Genomic DNA, 20,903 nt, shown 5'->3' with positions numbered 1-20,903 from the left:
TGTAGGGAGTGATATGGTCACTCCTTTTCTCCAGGCTGAGCCCCGCCAGCTCCCTCAGTCACCCCTCATCAGACTCGTGCTCCAGACCCTTCCCCAGATCCATTGCCCTTCTCTGGACACGCTCCAGCAGCTCCACGTCCTGCCTGCAGTGAGTTTTGCAAAGTTTTACTGTCATTAGCAATCAGTAGCGTGGGTGTAAGTGATTAATCAAGTCGTGTTGTCCCTGAAGGTTTGAAAGGCAGAAGAAACCAGCCCCAAACCCCGCTTGTGGTGCCCGGTTTGGCCGGGACACCTCGTGCGCGGCGATAAATATTTACCCCTGTAATTCCCCACTTTGCATCCCAGCCTCTCTCCGCAGCGGGCACGGGCCAGCTGCGGATTTTGGTGACGCAGCAGGGCCGGCCCTGCCAGCCCTGCCCGCAGCTCCGCTGCCCCTGGGGAGGCTTTTCCCTGTCCTCCGGCGAGGCAGCCCCGCGGAGCCCCGGGAGCCGCTGCCCGGCGGACAAGGAGCTCTTTATGAGCCGCCCGCCGTCCGCGCACAGCGGCTGCTTTGTGCTGGCCGGACACTCACCTGAGAAGGCTTCTGTGTGCGGAGGGAAGGGTGCCCTGGAGGCGGCATGTCCTTCCCTCGCTGTCCCCAAAGGCCCTCGTCACCTTTTCAACCTCCGGCTGCCGGCGGCTCTCCCTGCGCAGGGGTCTGGCCGTGCCGGCGGTGGCGGGGGGTGCCCAGGGATGGTGGGGGGCTGCACCTCTCTTGTTCTCTCAGCCCACCCTTCTCAAGTTGGGTGCAGGGGAACAGCTCGAGTGCTTGGCGAGCTGTGGAGCTCTGATCAGCCATGTGGTTGGCTCTTGTCAGAGCTGTTGCAGAAGGAAGCCTCCTGGACACAAGGAAGCACGGCCCCCATCACCATCACCTGCTCACCAGAGCAGGTTCCAGGCACTGCCAAAGGGGCTGAGGACAGCCTTGGTTGGGCAGGATGTGCATGGCAGCTTGTAGGAAGGTGTCCCTGCCCATGGCAGTGGTGTTGGAATGAGATGATCCCTTCCAACTCAAACCATTCTGTGATTCTATGTTAACCCATCTCCCAGTCCTGTGCTGGGGGGCTCCTTCAGCACAGCCCCCAGCAACAGTGGTGCTGGAAGGGACATGGACACTGCATGATCCTGGGTGGGCTTGGCAGCTCTGCTGGCACCCCAAGCTCTGCAAATCTGCCATGAACACAGCCCCCAGCCCCCAGGAAGCTTGGCCCAGGAGCACGGGGTACAGAGCGAGGACACCCTTCCTACAGCCACTTTTCTTTTATTAGAGACTACAAGATACAAGAAGCTGGACCTGCATGCCAAGTGCTGTTGGCTTACTCTGTCTTTCTCCTCTGTGTGCTCTGCAGGCAGAGAGCAGGGGGGCTGGCAGAGATAGGCACACCCAGGCTGGTTCCCCCATAGCCCGTAGGGTTTTTCCTGCAGGGACACCGTTTTTGCTGTGGAGGTTTCGCCCTGCCAGCCAGCCATGAGCAAGCATTATGGGAGAGGGCTGTCTCCAATGGGACAAGAACTGGGACCACTGAGCTGAACGCGCTCCACCGCTCCCCAGGGGAGACCCCGGCTTGGCCCCACACCTGCCTCCAAAGGGGATCAAAACACATACGGGGACACAAAGACCGTGACCTTGAAGATGTGCTTGCCCAGGAGGGCTTTGCGGGAGAACTCGCTCATCTCCAGCTCCACCTCCAGCGTGGCCGGCCCCGCCACGGGGCTGGTGAGCAGCAGCTCTCCCGTCTGCCGGTCGGAGCGTCGCACGGAGAAGACGCCCTGGCCCCGTCCGCCCGTGATGGCGAAGCGCAGGCTGTCGCCCACGAAGCGGGTGGTGGACATCTTGAAGAGGACGCGGGGCACGGTGCGGTTGGCCTGGAGTGGCAGGTAGTGGAAGGAGATGGAGGTGGCAGCCTGGAGGCAGGCCCGGCTCTCCATGGGGCAGGGGTTCCTCTCGCACTGGCTGCCGGGAGAGAAGGGGTGCCACCGCTCAGTGCTGCGGTTTGACTCTCTCAGGGAGCTGCCCTCATCCTTGCAAACAAGCCCAGCCCACGCCACAGGCAGCGTCTCCAGCCCCACTGTTGGTCCTGTGGCAGAGCGACCCAAGAGAGTCACATCTGAGTGTGCCCAGCATTGGATCTCTACCTCGTCCCTGCTTCTGCCAGGCAAACACCATGCCTAGCAGGGACACAGCTCTGGGTGATGCTCTAAGGCTGGGCTGCGGGTAGCCAGTCCCAGCTGGAGGCCAGGGATGGAGGCAGATGTGTCTCCTGAAGAGGAACATGTCAGGATGAGGGATGCTCCTCTGCTTGGGTGCTTTTGCTCAGCCACAAAGCGGTTTAGTCTCAAGAGTGCAATGGCCACTGCTGGAAGGCAGCTGACGGCAACACATGGATGCACAGCAGAGGGGAAATAGTGTCTTTCCCCACAGTATGGGGCTCTGGGGGGAGGCAGGATACTGGATAAAGCCACCATATATCGGGGTGCTCCCGCCTGCACCCGCAGCATCCCCAGACCATCCAGGAGCATGCCAAGCACACCCGGGCACCCCACATGGCAATTTGCTACCAGTGCTGGCTGGCACTCACCCTGCTGCCCCTGGGTGACACACTACAGTCTCCAGGGCACAGCAGGACCCATCAGTCTGGGAGAGGGCACGACGCAGTACAGTACTCACAAGGCAGAGGTCTTGACGTAGCTGGTGTTGTGGCGCGGCGGGGGGCACTTGGGGCGCACGCAGCGGTAACTCCCAAAGGTGTTGATGCAGAGGTCACCCTGGGTGCAGTTGTGCTGCTTCCCGGTGCACTCGTTCACATCTGCGGTGGTGACACGGGGTGAGAGGGGCTGCCCCCACCGCGCCCCTCTTCCCACGGGATGCTCCCTGCCCTGCCACTCTCACCCTCGCAGGCGTTGCGGTCGGCATGGAGCAGGTAGCCGGGGGGGCAGAGGCAGCGGTAGGAGCCAGGGAGGTTGAGGCAGTCGTGGAGGCAAATCCGGGTCTGGGGGCTGGACTGGTAGAGCTGGCACTCATCCACGTCTGGGGGGGGGACAAAAGTGGGGAATGGCCAGGGGGCCCGTTGCCACCAAGCCTTGGTTTCCCCCCCTCTCCCTGCCATCTTCAGCCCTCTTTTACCTTGGCACACGCCACCGGCTCTCAGCTGGAAGCCGGTGTCGCAGCTGCAGCGCCGGGAGCCGGAGCGGCCCTCGGCACAGCGGGGCTGGCGGCTGAAGGAGGCGTTGCTCAGTGTCACCCAGTCTGTGGGGGACAGCGGGTGTCACATGCTGGGTGGGGCATGGGGACATGGGTGGAGGCTGAGGTCCCCGGGGGGGCTGCCAGGGAAGCGGGAGATGGTGCAGCACAGCCAGGTGCTGTCCCCGTGAGCATCCCCGTCCTCCACAGTCCAAACCTGGGCACCTACAGGAGTAGATGGGGCTCTGGCAGCTGGGGCCTGACCAGCCTGGGGGGCAGAGGCACGTGTAGCTCTGGTCGCCATCCACGCAGGTCCCGCTGTTGGCACAGGGGTTGCTGGAGCAGTCATCCATACCTAGGGAGAAGCAGCTCGTGAGCACCAGTTGGAGAAGCACATCCTCGCTTCATCCCCGTGCCCGCGGCTGCAGCCTCTGGGCAGAGCGATGGAACCCCGTGGCTCAGGGGTGAGGGAGGAGCCCACGGGCTGGGCTGAGCCCATGGCACCCCAACCCCGCTCCACTTCACTTCTGCAGAAGGGCTGGGTGCCGCTCCACGTGCGGTTGTGCCGGCAGCTGCGCGTCTCCGAGCCCACCAGCCGGAAGCCGCTGTCGCAGATGAAGTGAACGTCGTGGCCAACCCGCAGGCTCCGGCCCAGCATCCGCCCGTTCAGGGGCACTGCCAGCTGCGGACAGGTGTCTGTGGACAGACAGACACGGGTGAGGATGGACACCGCCAGGCTGGAGCCGGCCCCAGCCCGGTGAGGAGCTGGGGGTGCCTTGCCCAGGCTGTCTGTGGGGGTCCAGGTGTCAGAGGCGGCCCTGTGGGGATGTCACCCGGCCAGGGTTACCATTGCGTTTGGTGGGCTGTCTCTGGAGGTGGCTCTGGAGGACGGAAAGCTGGTTCCGGAGCCCGCGCGTGCCCCGCAGGTGGGCAGCCTCCTGCGCCGCCAGCAGCTTCTGCATCTGCCGCACCACGCTGAGCGCCTGCTGCCGGCTCAGGCACTCCTGGGGGGACACGTGGACACCCCTGTCACCCGCTGGGCTCCTCTGCCACCCTGCTGCAGCCCAGGGGGACCCTTCCAAGCAGGCAGCATCTTTGGAGTTGGTTTGAACGTCCTGCCTTGGGCAGAGCCCCTTCCCATTCTAATTGGGGTCTGCCCCTGGCTCCATGTCTGCTCCAGCCTCAGCCCTCCCCACCCAGCCCTGCCCGGGCACTTGGATGCTGAGGAGCGGCTTGGATGCCCCAGGTGGGTTTAACATCGTCTTGCTGTTGCAGTGGAAAAGTCTTATGATCACCCGCCTGGCCCTGGGCAGCCCCACGGGTGTCGTGGCTGTGCTGTACCCACCATGCCGGGCCGGTGGTGCTGGGGTGTGAGAGGTGGGTGCTGATCAGCCCACATTGGGGGATCTGCTGTGGGGCTGGAGGGAGGGAGGCATGAGGGTCCTTACCTGGGTGCTGCCGAGGGGCAGCTGCAGGATGCCCAGGGCCAGCCAGGCTGGCAGTGGGATGAGGAGCATCACGCCGGGGCTGGCTACAGGGACAAGACGCCGACGGTCCGGTTCTGCTCACAGCTGCGCTCCTGCACTCGCTGGGATTTATCCACGGTGTGTGCCTGTGTGTTTGTTGGTTTTTCTCCTGGCCGAGGCCGAGCTGTAGGAAAGTTTCCCCTTGGCACTGGCGCCAGCCTCTCCCTTCCCTTCCCTTCCGTTCCTTTCCCTCTCTGCACATCAGAGGCTTTGGGGCCTTTCATGTCCCAGGGCCAGCAGATGCCGGGGCCAGGCGGTGGCTGTCACGGCACTTACGGCAGTACCAGGCTCACCCCACGGCCAGCCCCGGCTCTGGGGCTTCCCAGCACGCAGGGATGCAGGATGAGGCTAATCCTGTGCGTTCGCTAAGCCTGGGAAAGTCTGCTGTGAGAAAAGATGGCTTTGGGGTCTGTGCTGGGGTTCAGCTCTCTGGAGGGGCTGGGGCCGTGGGGAAGGGCAGCCCAGGAATGCTGTAGACTCACTGGACTCAGCACAGCTTTGATGGGGTGAGTTTAGAGTGGAATCCCAGGGATCTGATGCAGCCTGGAACTGGGATGCAGGTTGGTGTTACAGGCAGGATTAACATTAGGGTCAGGGTTAATGTTAGAGTCAGCATTAGGGCTAGGGATGAGGTTAGGATTAGAGTTGTGGTTAGGGTTGGGATTAGGATTAGTATTTGGGTTAGATTGGGGTTAGGATTAGGGTCAGGGTTAACATTAGGATTAGGTCTGGAGTTTAAAGTTCGGGTTAGCATTAAACTCATGGTTAGGACTAAGGTCAGGATTTTTCTTAGGGTTAGAGTTAGCGTTAGGACCAGTTCCAAGGGTTTGGTCCATATTAGCAGGAAGGTTTGGATGAGAGCTGGGGTTGGCATTAGCATTAGGCCAGGGTTCAAGGCCAGGATTAGGCTCAGGGTGAGGGAACCGAAGCATTTAGAGCTGGGTTTATGCTGACACCCAGCTCAGACCTGACAGCTGGCAGGCAGGATGCTCCCGGTCCCTCCTGCCTGTGACAGCCCAGAGGAAGGGGCACGGCCACATGTGCCTGTCACCTGGCCACCTCCCAGCAGGGATGTCTGAAGCCCACACCTCTGCCCTGTACCACTGGAGCAGCTGCCATGGTTGCTGGGAGTCCTGCACTGGGGCAAAGCCTTCAGGGTGCTACTGAGCCCCCCGAGCAGCCCGGGCTCTGGCCCCACTGCCTGACCCCGAGTGCCTGCTGAGACATCCCTCTCCCCGAGCTCGGCATCTCTCCCGCCACCGGCCCCCCAGCCCACACATCCTCCCACCCTGTAACCGCGCTGCCCAGCTCTCCGGAGCGGGTATTTGGCTTCCTGCCTGCAGCGGTGTGTGTTACCTCCCCGGCATGTTTAATTCATGGGGCAGGAGGAAGGCTGGCAGCAGGGGCCCCCTTACTGCCCCAGCCCCTTGCTATCCAGTCTCCCAGGGTCCCAAAGTGGGTTCCGCTTGCGACCCCGGCTCCCGCTGCCTCCACACCCCGACCCCGGCCCGGCGGCGGGGCTGGGGCAGAGCACGGGGGGCTGACCCCGCTGCGGGACATCCCGGCGGGGCTGCAGCCCAGGGCCCCGGGACTTGTCTGCCACATTCGCTCCAGCGAGCAACTGTTTTGACAGAGCTATTACTCACCCGTCAAGCTTTTGTTCGCGCTGCCCAGCGGTGCCTGTCTGGAGTCCTGAATAGGATCAAATCCTGCGACCAGACACACACACACACACACGCATACGGGAGCGCGCAGGAGCGCGCGGCCGAGCTCGCCCCAAAGCCGGGGCTGCTGCGGGGTGTCTCGGCTCTCCACAGCCCTCCCTCCGGAGCCCCTGGTCCCCCCCCATCCCAGGACCGACATGGAGTTCTTGGTCCTGCTGCTTTGCAACCTCCTGGTGTGGAGGGTGGGTGAGACGAGGTCGGATGCTCCAGAAAAGTTGTCCCCGCTGGCTCCGGGAGGTAACTGGGAGAGGGGCTGCTCCTCCGGCAGCAGGGCTGGGAGGCGGCTGGTTTAGGGGGTGAGTGCACCCTGAGCACCCGCTGGGACAGACCAGGCGGGCAGGGGGGCTGGGTGGGTGATGGGCATCCAGGGATGGCAACGAGGATCTCGGTGGGTGGTGGGGGCTGGGGATGGGATGGGGCTGGGAGGGGGGCATGGAGTTGGTGATGGGGTGGAGATGGTGATGGGATGGAGCTGGGGGGGCTCTGGGGCTGATGATGGGATGGAACTGGTGATGGGATGGGGTTGGAGAACTCTGAGGCTAGTGATATAATGGACCTGGGGCCAGTCTGGGGTTGGTGATGGGATGGAACCTGGGGGGGCTCTGGTGCTGGTGATGGGACGGAGCTGGTGACAGAATGGGGCTGGGGGGTCCTGCAGCTGGTGATGGGGGCTAGTGATGGGTCCAGCCCGGAAGGGTCTGGGTGCTGGCAGGACAGAGGTGGGGGGGGAGCGGGTGCATTCCTGGCAGTCTCAGCCCACCCGTGCGAGACAGGGGCTCAGCGGGTTGGCCACCCCCCCCCGGCCCCTTGCCCCTTTTGTGCTCCCAGCCCAAAAGCGCTTTCTTCTCTCCCCTCAAGTCTCCATGGAGACCTGGGTGCCTTCCCCGTATCCCCGGCTGCGGTCGGGCCCTTCAGGGAGAGTTCCCACGGCTTCCCGAAGGGTCCGACCACAGCCAGGGATACGGGGAAGGCACTTGCACCCCCCGGCCCCCTTGGCCCCATCCCTATCCCCTGCTGTCCCCCCAGCTCTCAGCATGAAGGAGACCTTCCTGGTGCTCTCGCTGCACAACAAGCTGAGGAGCAAAGTGCAGCCCCCCGCTGCCAACATGCAGAAGCTGGTGAGCCCCCTCGCAGGTCCCACGTCCCCCACCTTTGATGTCACATCCACCTACCACTCCATGCCCAGGGAGGGAGGGGGGTAGCCCGTGGGTGCTACGCAGGAGTTTGTTAACAAGCTAACGAAGCACAAGAGCTGGTGTGGGGCCCCCGGGGTAGGATGTGCCACCAGCACTGAGAGATCGAGGGCACACCGAAGACAGGGTTGGTCCCTTGAGGTCTTTTTTGGGGTCCGCCATGTCCTTCTGATGTCCCCTGATCACCCCACACCTGCACGTACCAAGGCCAGGCCTGGTCCTTTGGGGTCCTCTGTGGGGTCCCCCATGTCCTGTGATGGCACTGGATATCCCCCAACCACCCCATACCTATGCAGGCCAAGGACAGGGCTGGTCCCCAGGGGTCTTCCGTGGGGTCCCCCATTCCCCATGATGGCTCTTGGTGTGCCCCCAACCACTCCACACCTGAGCACACCAAGGGCAGGGCTGGTCCCTAGAGGTCCCTTGCAGCATCCCCCATGACATCCCCCAGCCATCCCCTGAACTGAGCCTCTTGTCAGCCCCCAAAATCCCCCTGCGTGGCTCACGCCCATCCCCACAGGAGTGGAGCGAGGAGCTGGGGCAGCTGGCGGGGGCACGGGCAGCCAGGTGCCTGGAGGGCCCCGCTCCCCCACCAGCCCCACAGCTGGGCTGGAACGAGGCCCTGCTGCCGGCGGGCACGGGGGGCTTCGTGGCCGTGCTGGAGCGCTGGTTCGCCGAGGGACGCGGCTACGACTACGGGACGGGGCGCTGTGCCAGCAATGCCACCTGCCACCATTACACCCAGGTGGGCACGGGGCAGGGGTGGCACCGGGGGGGCCGTGGGGGTCCGGGGCACGAGGTGACACGTGTCCTCCTTCAGCTGGTGTGGGCCACGGCGGGGCAGCTGGGCTGCGGCCGGCACCGCTGCCCCGGCCCCCACGGCCCCAGCGAGGCCTTCGCCTGCGCCTACAACCCGGGGTAAGGGCTGGGGGACGGGGGGGACAGGGGAGGGGATGGAGGGGGAGGACACGCCGGGAGGGGCAGGGCCATGTGGGATGGGGGTGGGGCCTGGGGTAAGTGGGTGTGGCTTGTGGGGGGGTGGGCGGGGTCTCTGCTGGGTGTGCCCGGGTGGATTGACCTATGGGGATGCACGGTGGGGGTGGGGGCGGAGCCATGTCCTGTTGGTGGGTGGGGCTGGGTGGTGGGAGTGGGTGGGGCCATGCATTGAAGCGGGTGGGGTGGGAAATGTGGGCGGTGCTATGTGTGGGGAGTGGGCAGGGGTTTGATGCCATGGGAGGGGCTATGTGCTAAAATGGGTGGGGCTGAGTGTGGTGGGTGGGGCTATGTGCAGAAGTGGGCAGGGCTGTGAAATGTAGGAGGTGTTGTGCACTGGAAGTGGGCGGGGCTCTGCCCAGAAAAGGGTGTGGCTTGCCCAGGTGGGCGGGGCCTGTCCAGAAAGGGGTGTGGCTTGCCCGGATGGGCGGGGCATCCTCCTCCAGCTGCCTGCGGGGCCAGGGGCAACTGGGAGGTGGCCGGGACGCCCGTCCTGCCCTACAAGCAGGGACCCTGGTGCTCCCTCTGCACCGCCGGCCTCTCTGGCTGCTTCAAGTCCTGGGATCACGGTGGCGGGCTCTGCGGTGAGTCCCTGCCGCCCCTCCGGCCCCTGTGTGGCCCCAGCAGTGCCACTGCCGGCCCTGATGCCCCCGCCTGCTGTGCCCAGAGGTGCCCAGGAACCCCTGTCGCATGAGCTGCAGGAACAGCGGGCACCTCGACATGAGCAGCTGCCAGTGCTCCTGTCCCCCCGGCTACACAGGAAGGTACTGCCAAGGTGAGAGGGCACCTCACGGCCCTGCCTCTCCTCCCCTCTTGAGGCACGCGCGTGGCTGCTGTGGGTGCAGGCCATGCGTGTGCAGGGTGGGTGCAGGGGGTGCAGGTATAGGACTGGTGCAGGGGGTGCTTGGGCATGACCAGTGCAGCAGCACTCACTGCCTGCTCAGTACCCGTGTGCCCTCAGTGGTGCAGCACCAGGGGCACCAGCACAGCTCAGTGCATGTGTGGGTGTGGCTGGTGTAGTGTGGGCAGCACGGCCAGTGCCTGGGGTGCAGCATGGGGCGGGCAGGGGCTGCCAAGCCCCCCCCAGCTAAAACAGCGCCGTGCCCACAGTGAGGTGCAGCGGGCAGTGCCTCCACGGAAGGTTCAGGAAGGAGGAGTGCTCCTGTCTCTGCGACGCGGGCTACGGCGGAGCTGAGTGCGGCAGTGAGTCTGTGCCCACCTGTGCTGCTGCGGGGTGGCAGCGGGAATCCATGAGCAGGGACTCCCAGAGCAGGGTGGAGGGTCCTCTGTGGGCCCAGCTTGGCCGGCACAGGGACCCACCTGCTCCTGCCTGTGCCCCCAGCGAAGATCCAGTTCCCTTTCCACGCTTGCGACGTGCGGATAGACAGCGACTGCTTCATGGTGTCCCCCGAGGCCGACACCTACTATGGAGCCAAAATTAAGTGCCAGGTGAGCTCCTGGGATGCTCCAGGCATCCCTGTGCAACTGAAAAGTGCCACCCATGGTCACAGCCCTCCCAGGCACCTCTCCTCTGCCTGGTGCAGGGCTGAGCCTCACATTTGGGGCAGACTCACTCCCTTCCCTGCAGGAGAAAGGGGCGATGCTGGCCCAGATCAGAAACCAGAAGGTCCAGGACATCTTGGCTTTCTACCTCAGCCGCTTGGAGATGGGTAACAGGGTGACAGACACCGATTTTGAGACCGGGAACTTCTGGATCGGTGAGTGACAGCAGTGGGCAGGGTGCCCGGCGTGGCAGCAGACATGCCAACCCACCTCCCACTCCCCCAGGTCTCACCTACAAGACATCCAAGGCTTCCTTCCGCTGGGACGTGGGCGAGCCGTCCTCTTTCACCAGCTTTGCTTTTGGGCAGCCGGACAACCAGGGGTAAGTGGATCTAGAGGACACCGAGCTCTGCGTGGTGTCACTGCTGTGCCACTGCGCTGGTTGGCTTCACCACCCTCCCGCCGGGACACAGGTTTGGGAACTGTGTGGAGATGCAGGCGTCGGCCGCCTTCAACTGGAATGACCAGCGCTGCAAGACCCGAAACCGGTACATCTGCCAGTTCGGTGAGTGAGGGGCTGGGAGCCCTCCCGTGCGTCCCCAGGGGTGCCAAGCCCTGGGGTTGCCAGTCTCCAGCTCTGCCGGGTCTGTCCCTTGTTGCCAGCCCTGCCCAGACCTCTGGGTGCTTCCTGGCATGGGGGGCACTGACTGCCTGCATTCCATCGCAGCCCAGGAACACATCGCCCTGTGGCAGCGGGACCCCTGAGCCAGCAGCCCTGGGAACTGGCCAGCGCTGGATGCTGTGCCGAGCCCGTGGCTCAGGAAGACCCTGATGCTGTGCCAAGCCCGGACCACGGCTCAGAAGGATCCCCCCATGGCTCACCTGCATAGGGGATGGGGGATTGAGGAGCCCCATGGCACTGGGACCTGGTGAGAAGGGATGTGCTCTGTGTCAGCATCCCCGAAACAGCATCTTCTTCTGCTCCTCACCTTCCTCTCTCACCATCACACTGTGACACCCCCCGGGCAGGAGATGCCCCTGCAACAGCCAGGTACAGCAGCATCCTCCTCTGAAATTGGCAGCTGGGCCATGTCTGGACTGTGGTCTTGAAGTGACAAGGGGCCAAGGAGGGCTCCTGGGAGGTGCAGATCTCAGCACAGGTGAGGGTGAGGACCGGGCTCAGCTCTGAGCCATTGTCCTGACCTGTGTGGGAACCTCCCAGCCTGCTGGGTTCCTCACGATCACCTGACCCTTTGTCATCACCCAGTTCCTCACCACCACCGTCTGCCCAGCAGTTAATAAAGACCCTCTCCCCCTTGGGAAGAGCAGTTTGTCTCCCTTTGCTCTCCCAAGCCCACCAGACTCTCCCTTAACCACATGCCACATCCTGCCTGCACTAGGTGGTACCTCCAGCTCCATCCCTGGAGCGGGTTCTGGGGTTGGAGGAGCCAGGACCAGCCCAGCCTCTGGCTGAACTCTTGTCTCCAGCACCTGGGGGTGTTTTGGAGGGGTGGCATTAGCCAAGAGCTGCTTCTTCCAGCCCCAGGATGGCCCCAAGTCAGGGCTCCCCACGTGCTGGGTGAAAACCTGTGACTCCAGCGCTGGCGGGTGAGGGAACATGCCTCTGCCCTCCTCCTGTCCGAACAGCCCTCTCCAGCGCTGGGCTGGGAATTAAAACGTCCCCAGCCAGAGCGCTGCGTGCCAGTCGGTTGTGTCCCCATCTCGGTGGCGGGAAGGCACGACCCACATCGGTGCCAGCAAGGCTCGGGGCTCGGGGCTCCGGGCGAGCTGGACAAACCCGGACAGCCACCGAGCAGGCGACCGGGAGGGCAGGACCCGGTAGGTGCAAGGGGGCGGGAGGTGGAAGGAGCCCGGGGAAGGATGAGAGTGAGGATGGAGATGCCGGGGGCAGCGTGAGCGCGGTGCCCGCGGCGGTGCGGGCAGGGACAGGCGGCGGGGCTGCCACGGACCGACCACCGTGCGGGGCGTGGTGTCCCCCCGCGCGCCGCGGTGGTGCGGCCCGGCCACCCCCCCCCGGCCGGCGGTGGTAGCGCCCGGTGGCAGCGCTCGGTCCGGTGCGGGGTCGGTGCGGGGCCGGTGCGGGGCCATGACGCTCTTCGGCAGCGGGGACGCGGGCTGGAGATGTAAGTACCGGCCGGATCTGGCCCTCATCCCCCCCCCCGGGTGTCCCTCCCGCGGGATCGGCCCTCCTCCCGCACCCTTCCCCCGGGAGATGCTCCGGCACCAGGATGCTCGCCCGGCACTGGCAGCCCTGCCCCAGGCGGGGGTGTCCCCCTGCAGCCTTCTGGTGCCCCTGACGCCCCCGCCCCGGGTGGGGCCGCCTCCCAGGTGCCCTCCACAGCGGTATCAGTCCCTCCCCAGGGCTGGGATGGCCTCCCGATACCGGCATGCCTGGTTCTCCCCATGCCATGACCCCCGGGACAAGGATGCACTCAGAGTACCGGGATGCCCCCATGCCATTATCCCTCGTTACCGTTACCTCCAGGACAGGAATATATCCTCACAGCACTGGGATGCCCCCATGCAATTCCCTCCTATCTCAGGGATGTCCTTTTAATGCTGGGATTACCCCTAGGTCAGGGATGTCCTCTCGGTGCTGGAATGCTCCCCCATACATTATTCCCCCATACATTACTCCCCAAGGACAAGGATGCTCTCCCAGAACCCTTCCATTACACGGAGGGGAGCTCAGACGCAGGGTGATGGAGCTGGCTCTGTCCTCTGCCCCAGCAGGACAGTCCCCTCTGTGCAGGTGACCTTTGACAGGGTCCCTGGCTGGGGTGCTGAGGTCTGTCCTGCTGGCAGGGAGTGGAGCGAGTGTCTCTGCTGGGTGTGATGGGCTGGAGACAGGGATGTCAACAGCGGGCTCTGGCCATGAGCAGTCCCTGGGAATCTGGCTGCACCCACGAAAAATTGGTGCCAGCATCACCTGGCATGCACAGAGCACTTTCCCCAGCTCACCCTGAGATCAGAGCCAGCCCACAGACTTCACCACACAAGGTGGCAGCCTGGAAAGCAAAGTGCCAGTTCTCTTCTGCTTGGATCCTTCTCAGAAACCCTCTTCCCTGTAGGGATGGAGGGAACTTCCTCTGACAGATGCTGGGCTGGAGGGACCCGTGGCCAGTGTCCACGCTCCTGGGGAGGTCTAAACCTCTCTGCTGGGACAGTGTGTTCCCAGAGCACTCAGGAAGCCTCAGCTTGATGTGCCCTGGTGCAGTGGCATCCACAGTGTCCCCTGTGGGACAGCTGGTCGCACTTATTTTGTCTGAGGGGAAGTATACAAGAGGGACCCCTCAGCATTTCACCCACCACCTCCTACCCCAGGGGCCAGAGAGGTTTTGGAGTCCCCCAAAATCACAAAATTAAATCTATCAACATGTCCATAAACCACGGTATTGGTGCCTCTCAAATGTATACGCAGAAAGGAGATTCAAGCTGGCTTTTATGTGGATGTTGGCTGTGAAATCCTAACGAAGGGGTGAAGGGCATCGCCGGGGAGGTGTGAGGTGGCATCGCTGAGCTGCGCGTCCGGAGGCATCTCTGCCCCACACCTTGGCATTGCACGTGTCTCAGCAGCCTTTGAGAGGGCAGAGCAGCAGGATGTGGGGCTTCCCCCATCCCTGTCATGGTGTCCTGCTGTCCCAGACCTCCCCAAAATATGGCCCACCCACCCAGCAGGAGTGATAGCAGAGGTGGATTCACCGTTGCAGTGGGAAATGTCTCTGTGGATTAATTACCCTCATCATCAGAGGTGCTTTCTGCCACCCTAATTGGAACTTGCCCAGCTTTGGCTCCTTGGGACAGGGCACCCATGGGAAGGGATAACTGGACCCGCTCCATGTCGTGGCACAACCTTGGGCTGCTCCTATCCTTCCCAAAAGCTTAAATCCAGAGAGCTGCCAGTCTCCTGCTTGTCCTGCAGATTTTCTGAGGCAGGACATCTCCAGCCGGGAGAGGAGTGTGGCTGGGACCAAAGGAAGCTGGTGCTAGAGACATGTCTGTGTGGGTTCGTTCTCCTCCTCTCTCTCCCCACAGATCTGGACATGGCCAGGGAGCCCAAGCCGAGCCGGGCCAGGCTGGGCCAGAAGAGGCAGCACAGCAGCAGCCTGTACCAGTGAGTGCCTGTGTGTGTGTGTGTGGGGCTGCACGGGGGGGCTGGGCACTGTCCCACACCCGGCTCCTCTTCCTCCCCTGCTCTCCATCACTCACACCTCTGGCTATTCCAGCTGGTAGGTGTAAGTCTGTGGGATGTCCCTGCCCCATCCCGACAGGGCTCTTGGCCACACAGGTGCTGGCTGGAGTCCTCGCTGGGCCCCTCCTGGTGTGTGTCACCAGTGGGGTGTGGGGACCCCCCCTCCCAGAGCCCTGTGGTCTCCACGCCTGTTACAGGTGTTGCCCTCCTTCAGTAATGTTTTCACACTGACAGAGGGCAGGTTTAGGCTGGACATAAGAAAGAAATTCTTCCTGCTGGTGAGGCCCTGGCACAGGCTGCCCAGAGAAGCTGTGGCTGCCCCATCCCTGGAAGTGCATAAGACCAGGTTGGACGGGGCTTCCTGGTCCAGTGGAAGGTGTCCCTGCCCATTGCAGAGGGGTTTGGAACGAGGTGAGCTGTAAGGACTCTTCCAACCCAAACCATTCCAGGATTCTACGTTTCTCTGTCTATGTCCATTGCAATTGTGGCTTTTAAATGCTGTTCCTCAGGGACAGACACCCCTGCAGGGGCACACGGGGGTGGTGATGGCCCTGAGGATGGTGATAGGTGATGATGATGGCACTGATGGTGGCAAAAAAGCAGGTCCCCATCCCTGCACACTTTTGTCTCCCCGTCTGGGTGGACGTGTGGTGAGGAGGGGATTGGAGCCGGGCTCCTCTGTCTCGTAAGAGCTTTTTTGCGAACGCCCTGATTGAACTAATTGCTCTGCCTGTTGCCATGGAGCTGAAGGGAGGCAGCACTGGAGGGCCGGGACTGCTTGGCCCCCTTGGGCGCTGGAGCGTGGCAGTTACTGCCTCTGCTCTTCCCAGGGGATTCTCTGAGCGAAGAGCTGAGCCAGGAAACCCCTTGCTGTGTCCCTAGCTGGGTGCTAGACCCCAAGACCGGGTATCCTGCAGTGCCACCAGTTCTCCCACGGCACAGGGTGTCCTGTGGCATCCCCAAACCTTTTAGTGTGGGATCCATGCAGCAGCAGCAGCCACTGGAGCGGGCACCTTCCCTGTGCCCCGTGTGTGGGTTGGGACACCTCTCTGTCTCTCTCAGGACAGGTCATGACCTTCCTCCCCAGGTGACAGGCAGGAGTTGGGGATGCAAAGGACGCACCATCCCTGTCACAGCAACAGAAGCTTGGAAGGCAGCAAGTCTGGACCAAGAGCTCCCAAAATAGACCCCAAGGATTGCACCCCACGTGCAAAGCACAGGAGCAGGCGGGTCACCAGGGCTGCCAGCTTGCCCTTACCAAGAGGGCTGGTGCTTGTGGGCTCTGCCTCGTGCAGATGAATCCTGAAGGACAGGGGGTGCCTCTGCCCCATGACAGGCTCCGAGCTGCCCTCTGGGCTGGGTGAGCCTGGCCCAGGCTTGGTGCCCCAGGCAGGGCAGGGCAGACCAGGTTGCCTGTGAGCCCCTCAGCAGACCTCCCCGAGCCCCAGCATTGATCCCACAGTGACAAGCTCATCTGCAGCCAGATCTGGAGCCCTGGGGGACCTCGACCTGGTCCCCCCATTCCTGACAGCAGGAAGGCTCCCTGCTCCCAGTGATGCCTGGAGGATGGTTTTGTCTCTGCTTGGGTTCGGCTTGATCCTTCGCTCCCTGACTCCATAAGAACTGAAGCAGCAAAATGAGCTTCAACATCTTTCCTCCTCCTTCTCCTCTTCCTCCTCCTCCTCCCGCCACTCCCTGCTCCTGGTCCATGGCACATGATTTATTACAGGCATGTCACTGCCTGCACTGGAGGGGATCCATTGACAGGTTGGTTCTTGGTTTGGAGCTGAGTGAGCTGACAGCACACACCTGGAGCCAGGGACTGTGGAGTTTAACACCAGGGCACTCTAAATGCAGCTTCCTGAGGGCAGACCCTGATGGTGCTGCCCTGGGGGCTCTCACCATCCCTCCCAACACCCTTGTTTGTCTTGAGAAAGATCCCTGCCAAGGCACAGCCACCTCCCAGGGCATGCTGCAGCCCAGGCAGCTTGCGTGGGATCCTCCGGAATGCCTCCTGCTCCGGGGGGGTTGGAGGCTGGGTGGGTGTCTCTGCCCTCCTGTGCCCAGCAGTGACTGCTCCACGGTGACCCACAGAGCAGGTGACATGTTCTCCTCTCTCCCCCTCCTGCAGCAGTACCTGTGACCTGGACTACGATCTCTACAGGGATGACTTCCCGTACCGGTGAGTGCGGCATCCCAGGAGCGGGATGAGCTGAGCATGTGTGGGTTTGGTGTGTGATCGTGAAAAACCAGCGTGTCCCTGGGCATCTGCCCCCCTGCCTCCAAGAGAGGCTCAGTGGTGTTTCCACACATTGAGAAGCCACAGCTTCCACAGGCTGGGGGCCTGGGGAGGGGGCACATGGGGCAGGGGCACCATGTGGGCAGGGCAGCGCCCACAGTGGGGGTCCTTTCACCACACAGGGACCCAAAGAGATGCTCTCTTGGCTGCCAAGGGGTACTGCTGCACCTTTAAGGTTGTGCTCATGCCGCTGTGCTCTTGTGCCCTTGCAGGGTCTACGAGTACCAGAAGATCCCCCCCCTCATTAACCGCATCCCGGTCAAGACCAGACGGACTCACCTGGGAGCAGGAGGCAAGAGCAGCCTGAGTCCCCAGCCCGGGACGAGGAGCAGCACCAGCTCCACGGCGGGACGGACAAAGTGTAAGTGTGACAGGGCTGGGAGAAAGAAGAGGCTCAGCCCTCACGTCTCGGTGCGTGCTGACCCTGCTGTTGTGAGTCCCCAGCTCCAGCAGATGCAGCCTGGGCTATACTGGGCTGGTGACTGTCCCCTGGGGATAGTTCCTATTCCCCAAGGATATCTGGTGGGGAGTATATTTCATAGAGGAAGATGTTTTGTGAAGGAGAATGTTCCAGAGAGGGGAATGCTCCAGAGAGTGGGATGCTTCAGAGGTGGCTGCCCTGGCACAGTGTGTCCTCCTTGCTCTGGGTGGGCTCCTCATGACTCCTCTCCCTGCAGTGCGAGCTGAAGAGCTGCACTCCATCAAGGGGGAGCTGAGCCAGATCAAGGCACAGGTGGACAGTCTGCTGGAGAGCCTGGACCGCATGGACCAGAGGAGAGAGCGTCTCACGGGTGAGGGGACGGGCCCAGACCCTCCAACACTCGGGTGTCTGTGCTGGGCAACCTGAGGGCACATGTGAGCCTGGACCCTGAGCTGGCTGTAAGGGGTCCCTCCCTTTGTGCCCAGGACATCCAGAGCTGGCTGGGCGGGTTCCTTACATCCTTCCCCTTCCCTGGGCTGCCAAGTAAAAACCCAGCCCTTTGGCACAAGGGAACGCAGCGAGGACAGGGCTGCACGGGTACCCCAAATTTCTGCTGTCTCTACCTTTGCAGGGTCCAAGGAGAGTGAGAAGAAGAGGGCAGAGCCAGGGACAGAGTCGCTGTCCCCAGCAGGAGAGGGGTCCCGGGAGTCACGGGGGAAGGAGGGGACGGGAGCTGACGGGCACAGTGACCTGCGCAACATCGACAGCGCCGAGGAGAGCACAGACACGGAGGAGACGGTAAGAGCACGGCCAGATCCTGTGCTGGGCTCTCTGCTTCCCTAAAATCCACACCTGTTTGCTGGTGAGGGATGCCTGGAGTAGATGAGACGCTCCACCAGGGTTCCCCAAGCTGGGTGTCCGGGCTAAAATCGCCGGTGCCTCCGGGCCAGGCCCAAGCACCCCGCAGCAAACCCCTGGGTGTGAATCAAGGCTGCACTAAGGCTGCAAAAAAACCCTCGGAGCAGAAATACCTTTTATCAAAGGTGCTGCTCCCCCACCCACATCCCCCAGCTGGGTGTGGCATCCCGGGGATCCCCGTGCCGGGCAGGGTGCTGGGTTGGATCCTGCTGCCAGCGCGGAGGACGGCCACGCCGCGTGTTTCTCCTCACAGGTGAAAACCCACATGTCGGATCCCGAGGGGAGCCAGTAGCCGGACTGGGATGCTGTGGCCTTCCCGTGTGGCCAGTCCTTCCCAGCTTGTGTTCATTATTTCTTTTGAGGCTTCCAGCCAGGCACAACGTGAGGTGCCCGCTCCCGGCACGGCCACCCCCGGCCGCCCGCAGCCCCGTGTCCCACCCCGGGAGCTGCCGGCCGGCTGGGGCGAGAGAAGTTTTTGTGTTCCAGTGCGCTCGTTTTCTTTTTCCTCCTGTTTTCAGACCTAGGGATAAGCAGAGGTGGCCAGGGGAGGGAGGGGAGGAGCAGAAACAAAAAAAAAAAGGACCGTACCCCAAATCCCATCTGCCTTGCTGACAGCACCTCCTCACCCACAGGGTGCTGTGGGGCACAGAGAGAGCAGCCCGGGGCTCCCACCCCTATGGCACAGGTCACATCCCAACTGTCAGACCCCGCTGGGAATTGGTGCAGCAGGCACAGGCACAGCCCATGGCAGCTTTCTGACCCACCATAGGAAGGAGGAACCACCCTAAGCCATCTCCAGGAGGTTTTTGCAGGATTTTGGGATGGTGCCAAGCCTAGCTCTGATGCGAGCTGCGCGACCAGCAGTGGGGCAATGCCAGCCCAATCGCTCCCATTCGCCCCTGCTCCCAAATGTGTTTTCCTTACTGGTTTTCCACGGGCTGTTCTTGTCCAGGCATCGTGTTTGCAGTCAGTGGAACTCCTGTGAGAGCTTTACCAAGGCCCCTCACCTGCACCCGAGGAGCCCTGGTCCCCCCGTGCTCCCCAGCATCACGTTTCGGTTCCGTGTCCCTCATTTCTTGGTTGTCCTTCTCTCACTGGTAGGAACTTCTGTATTTCTAATTTGCTCTGGTAAAAAGAGTGTATTGTGTTGGAAAGAAAAATAATTTGTATTTCTTTTCTCTGGTTATTTAACTCTGGTGCAGTTTGTAACTGTCTGAAGTGCTCATTTAATTTTTGTACCTAATTCTGTGTCCTGCTGGACACAGTCCCTGGCTTTCTCGGATGCTGCCTTTCCTGCAGCTCAGCCCAGAGGCAGGAGAGCAGCTCTGCCCTGTTTCCCAGTGGAAAATACCCAGAATATTCCCTACCAGCCCACCATGGTGCAGCTGGGCAGACAGGACTGGCTGCTCTGCTCCATCCCCAGGAACAACCAGATCCCAAGGCAGCACCCAGGTCTACCTGCACCCCTCAAGGAAGGAAAGAGGGAGAAGGGGGGAGGGTGTGACCCCAATCATGGAAGTATATCCTTCCACCTCTGCCCTTAGCTAGCAGAGGCCCCAGCAGAGCCGCGCAGGCAAAAGACTCACCAGAAAATAAATGATTTATTACTAAAAAAAAGCCAACAAAACACACCTCTGCTGCCCTGAAGCACTGCCTGGGCAGGAGGCCCAAGGGATGTGCAGTCCATGCCACGGTGTGGTTCCTGCCCAGGGGTGACTGGACCCTGCCTGCACAGGTGGTTGTGGTGGGGAGCTCGGTGTGAGGGTCTCAGCCTGGTGCCGGGACCACCCCAGGGTGAGACGTGGGGGTCCCACAGTGCCAGCAGCTGCTTGAAGGGAAGGTCTCAGGCAGGCTCTGGCTGCTGAGACAGTATGGAGGCTGTTCTTGGGGGGGGTCCAGCAGCATGCCAGGCTGTTTGGGCCCTGTGGTGCCAGTTAGGAATGTTCTGCCACACGGCGACTCCTCAGATACGCTTTTGGGGGCTCTCCAGTGGTGTGGGGGGTGTAGACTCCAGTGTCCTTCATCAGAGTTCTTGGGCCTTCAGCCGTGTGAGAGCAGGGGGTCTCCAGCAGCACAAGGGTTGGCTCGCGGGGTCTCCAGCAGCACGAGGCACGGAACAGGCTGGGTCCGGGGTCTCTGGCAGCATGAGGCATGGAACAAGCTGGGTCCGTGGTGGTCTCCAGTAGTTATAATTAACCTTAAACTTAATAAACTTCTAATGTTCTAAAAGTAAACTTATTTCAATCCCCAACAGCGAGGCGTGGATCAGGCAGGCTCCAGGGGTCTCCGGCAGCACCGAAGGCAGCTCGGACGGGCTCTGGGAGACGATCCCATCCCCAGACCGGGGCACCCGCGGGCGCTCAGGCCACAGAGGCAGCGGTGGCGGTGGCTGCAGCAGCGGTGGCGGCAGCAGCGGTGGCGGCAGCGGCGGCATCGCGGCGCTGGGCGGCCCGCAGGAGGCTCTGCCGCAGCACCGGGTACTGCCGGTGGCAGCCGTCGAGGCCGAGCCGCAGGGCCTGCGCCCAGTCCTCGGGGGGCCCGCCCTGGCCGCCGCCCAGCACGGCCGACACCTGGTTGAGGGCGGGCAGCAGGGCGAGCGTGAGGCGGGCGGCGGCGCGGCGCTCCTCGGGCTCCGCGGGCTGCAGCATCCAGGCGGCGGAGGCGGAGGCGGCGGGCGGGCGGCAGAGCGCGCAGCCCACGGCCAGGTCGTACATCTCCACGCCCGCGTCCGCCAGCGCCAGGGCGGCGGCGCTGACGGCGGCGGCCAGCGCGGAGCCGCCGTCCTGCAGCAGCAGCGCGCTGACGGCCAGGCGGGCCCGCGGGTACCGGCCCAGCCGCACCGCCGGCTCCAGCGCCTCCCGCAGCGCCGCCGCCGCCTCCCGCTCCGCCTCCC

General features: G+C 62.8%; 4 protein-coding genes across 5 annotated transcripts in view; 2 read left to right on the top strand and 2 right to left on the bottom strand.

Annotated features, from left to right (window-relative positions):
• Positions 1 to 1,334: 1,334 nt before the first annotated feature.
• On the bottom strand, positions 1,335 to 6,463 carry LOC113974780 (fibulin-7-like). Its single transcript, XM_027698256.1, has 9 exons — positions 6,393 to 6,463; positions 4,669 to 4,870; positions 4,068 to 4,224; positions 3,746 to 3,916; positions 3,450 to 3,575; positions 3,164 to 3,286; positions 2,930 to 3,067; positions 2,708 to 2,846; positions 1,335 to 1,993 (listed from the first exon to the last, which is right to left on the bottom strand). The coding sequence occupies exons 2-9, from the start codon at positions 4,735 to 4,737 to the stop codon at positions 1,633 to 1,635; spliced, it is 1,284 nt and encodes a 427-aa protein (XP_027554057.1). The 5' UTR covers positions 4,738 to 4,870; positions 6,393 to 6,463; the 3' UTR covers positions 1,335 to 1,632.
• LOC113974779 (C-type lectin domain family 18 member A-like) lies at positions 6,422 to 11,467 on the top strand. Of its 2 annotated transcripts, none has more exons than XM_027698254.1 (12): positions 6,422 to 6,707; positions 7,497 to 7,588; positions 8,184 to 8,408; positions 8,484 to 8,581; positions 9,119 to 9,240; positions 9,324 to 9,431; positions 9,767 to 9,859; positions 9,999 to 10,105; positions 10,245 to 10,374; positions 10,445 to 10,541; positions 10,633 to 10,707; positions 10,887 to 11,467. In XM_027698254.1, exons 1-12 carry the CDS (start codon positions 6,608 to 6,610, stop codon positions 11,047 to 11,049), a joined length of 1,410 nt encoding a protein of 469 aa, XP_027554055.1. In that variant the 5' UTR covers positions 6,422 to 6,607; the 3' UTR covers positions 11,050 to 11,467. The 2 variants fall into 2 exon arrangements, with proteins under 2 accessions (XP_027554055.1, XP_027554056.1); XM_027698255.1 differs by having other exon boundaries at positions 10,633 to 10,724; positions 10,887 to 11,014.
• Positions 11,468 to 12,216: 749 nt separating this feature from the next.
• LOC113974781 (RNA-binding Raly-like protein) lies at positions 12,217 to 19,201 on the top strand. Its single transcript, XM_027698257.1, has 7 exons — positions 12,217 to 12,303; positions 14,216 to 14,294; positions 16,504 to 16,554; positions 16,884 to 17,032; positions 17,349 to 17,462; positions 17,724 to 17,890; positions 18,264 to 19,201. The coding sequence occupies exons 1-7, from the start codon at positions 12,267 to 12,269 to the stop codon at positions 18,300 to 18,302; spliced, it is 636 nt and encodes a 211-aa protein (XP_027554058.1). The 5' UTR covers positions 12,217 to 12,266; the 3' UTR covers positions 18,303 to 19,201.
• Positions 19,202 to 19,208: 7 nt separating this feature from the next.
• The window catches only part of EXOSC6 (exosome component 6), a 2,473-nt gene continuing 778 nt past the window's right edge, over positions 19,209 to 20,903 (bottom strand). Inside the window, exons 2-3 of the mRNA XM_027698260.1 lie at positions 20,431 to 20,898; positions 19,209 to 20,400 (exon numbers count right to left, since the gene is read on the bottom strand). Of these exons, the coding sequence (XP_027554061.1) occupies positions 20,371 to 20,400; positions 20,431 to 20,898 (498 nt within the window). The 3' untranslated portion in view covers positions 19,209 to 20,370. The remainder of the gene's footprint in view (positions 20,401 to 20,430; positions 20,899 to 20,903) is intronic.

This window comes from Neopelma chrysocephalum, unplaced genomic scaffold (assembly GCF_003984885.1).
Source record: "Neopelma chrysocephalum unplaced genomic scaffold, ASM398488v2 Primary Assembly neopelma1_125, whole genome shotgun sequence".
In the NCBI taxonomy this organism is placed as follows: domain Eukaryota; kingdom Metazoa; phylum Chordata; class Aves; order Passeriformes; family Pipridae; genus Neopelma; species Neopelma chrysocephalum.
Note: the sequence above shows the minus strand (reverse complement) of the source record. Positions and strands in the feature narration are given on the sequence as shown.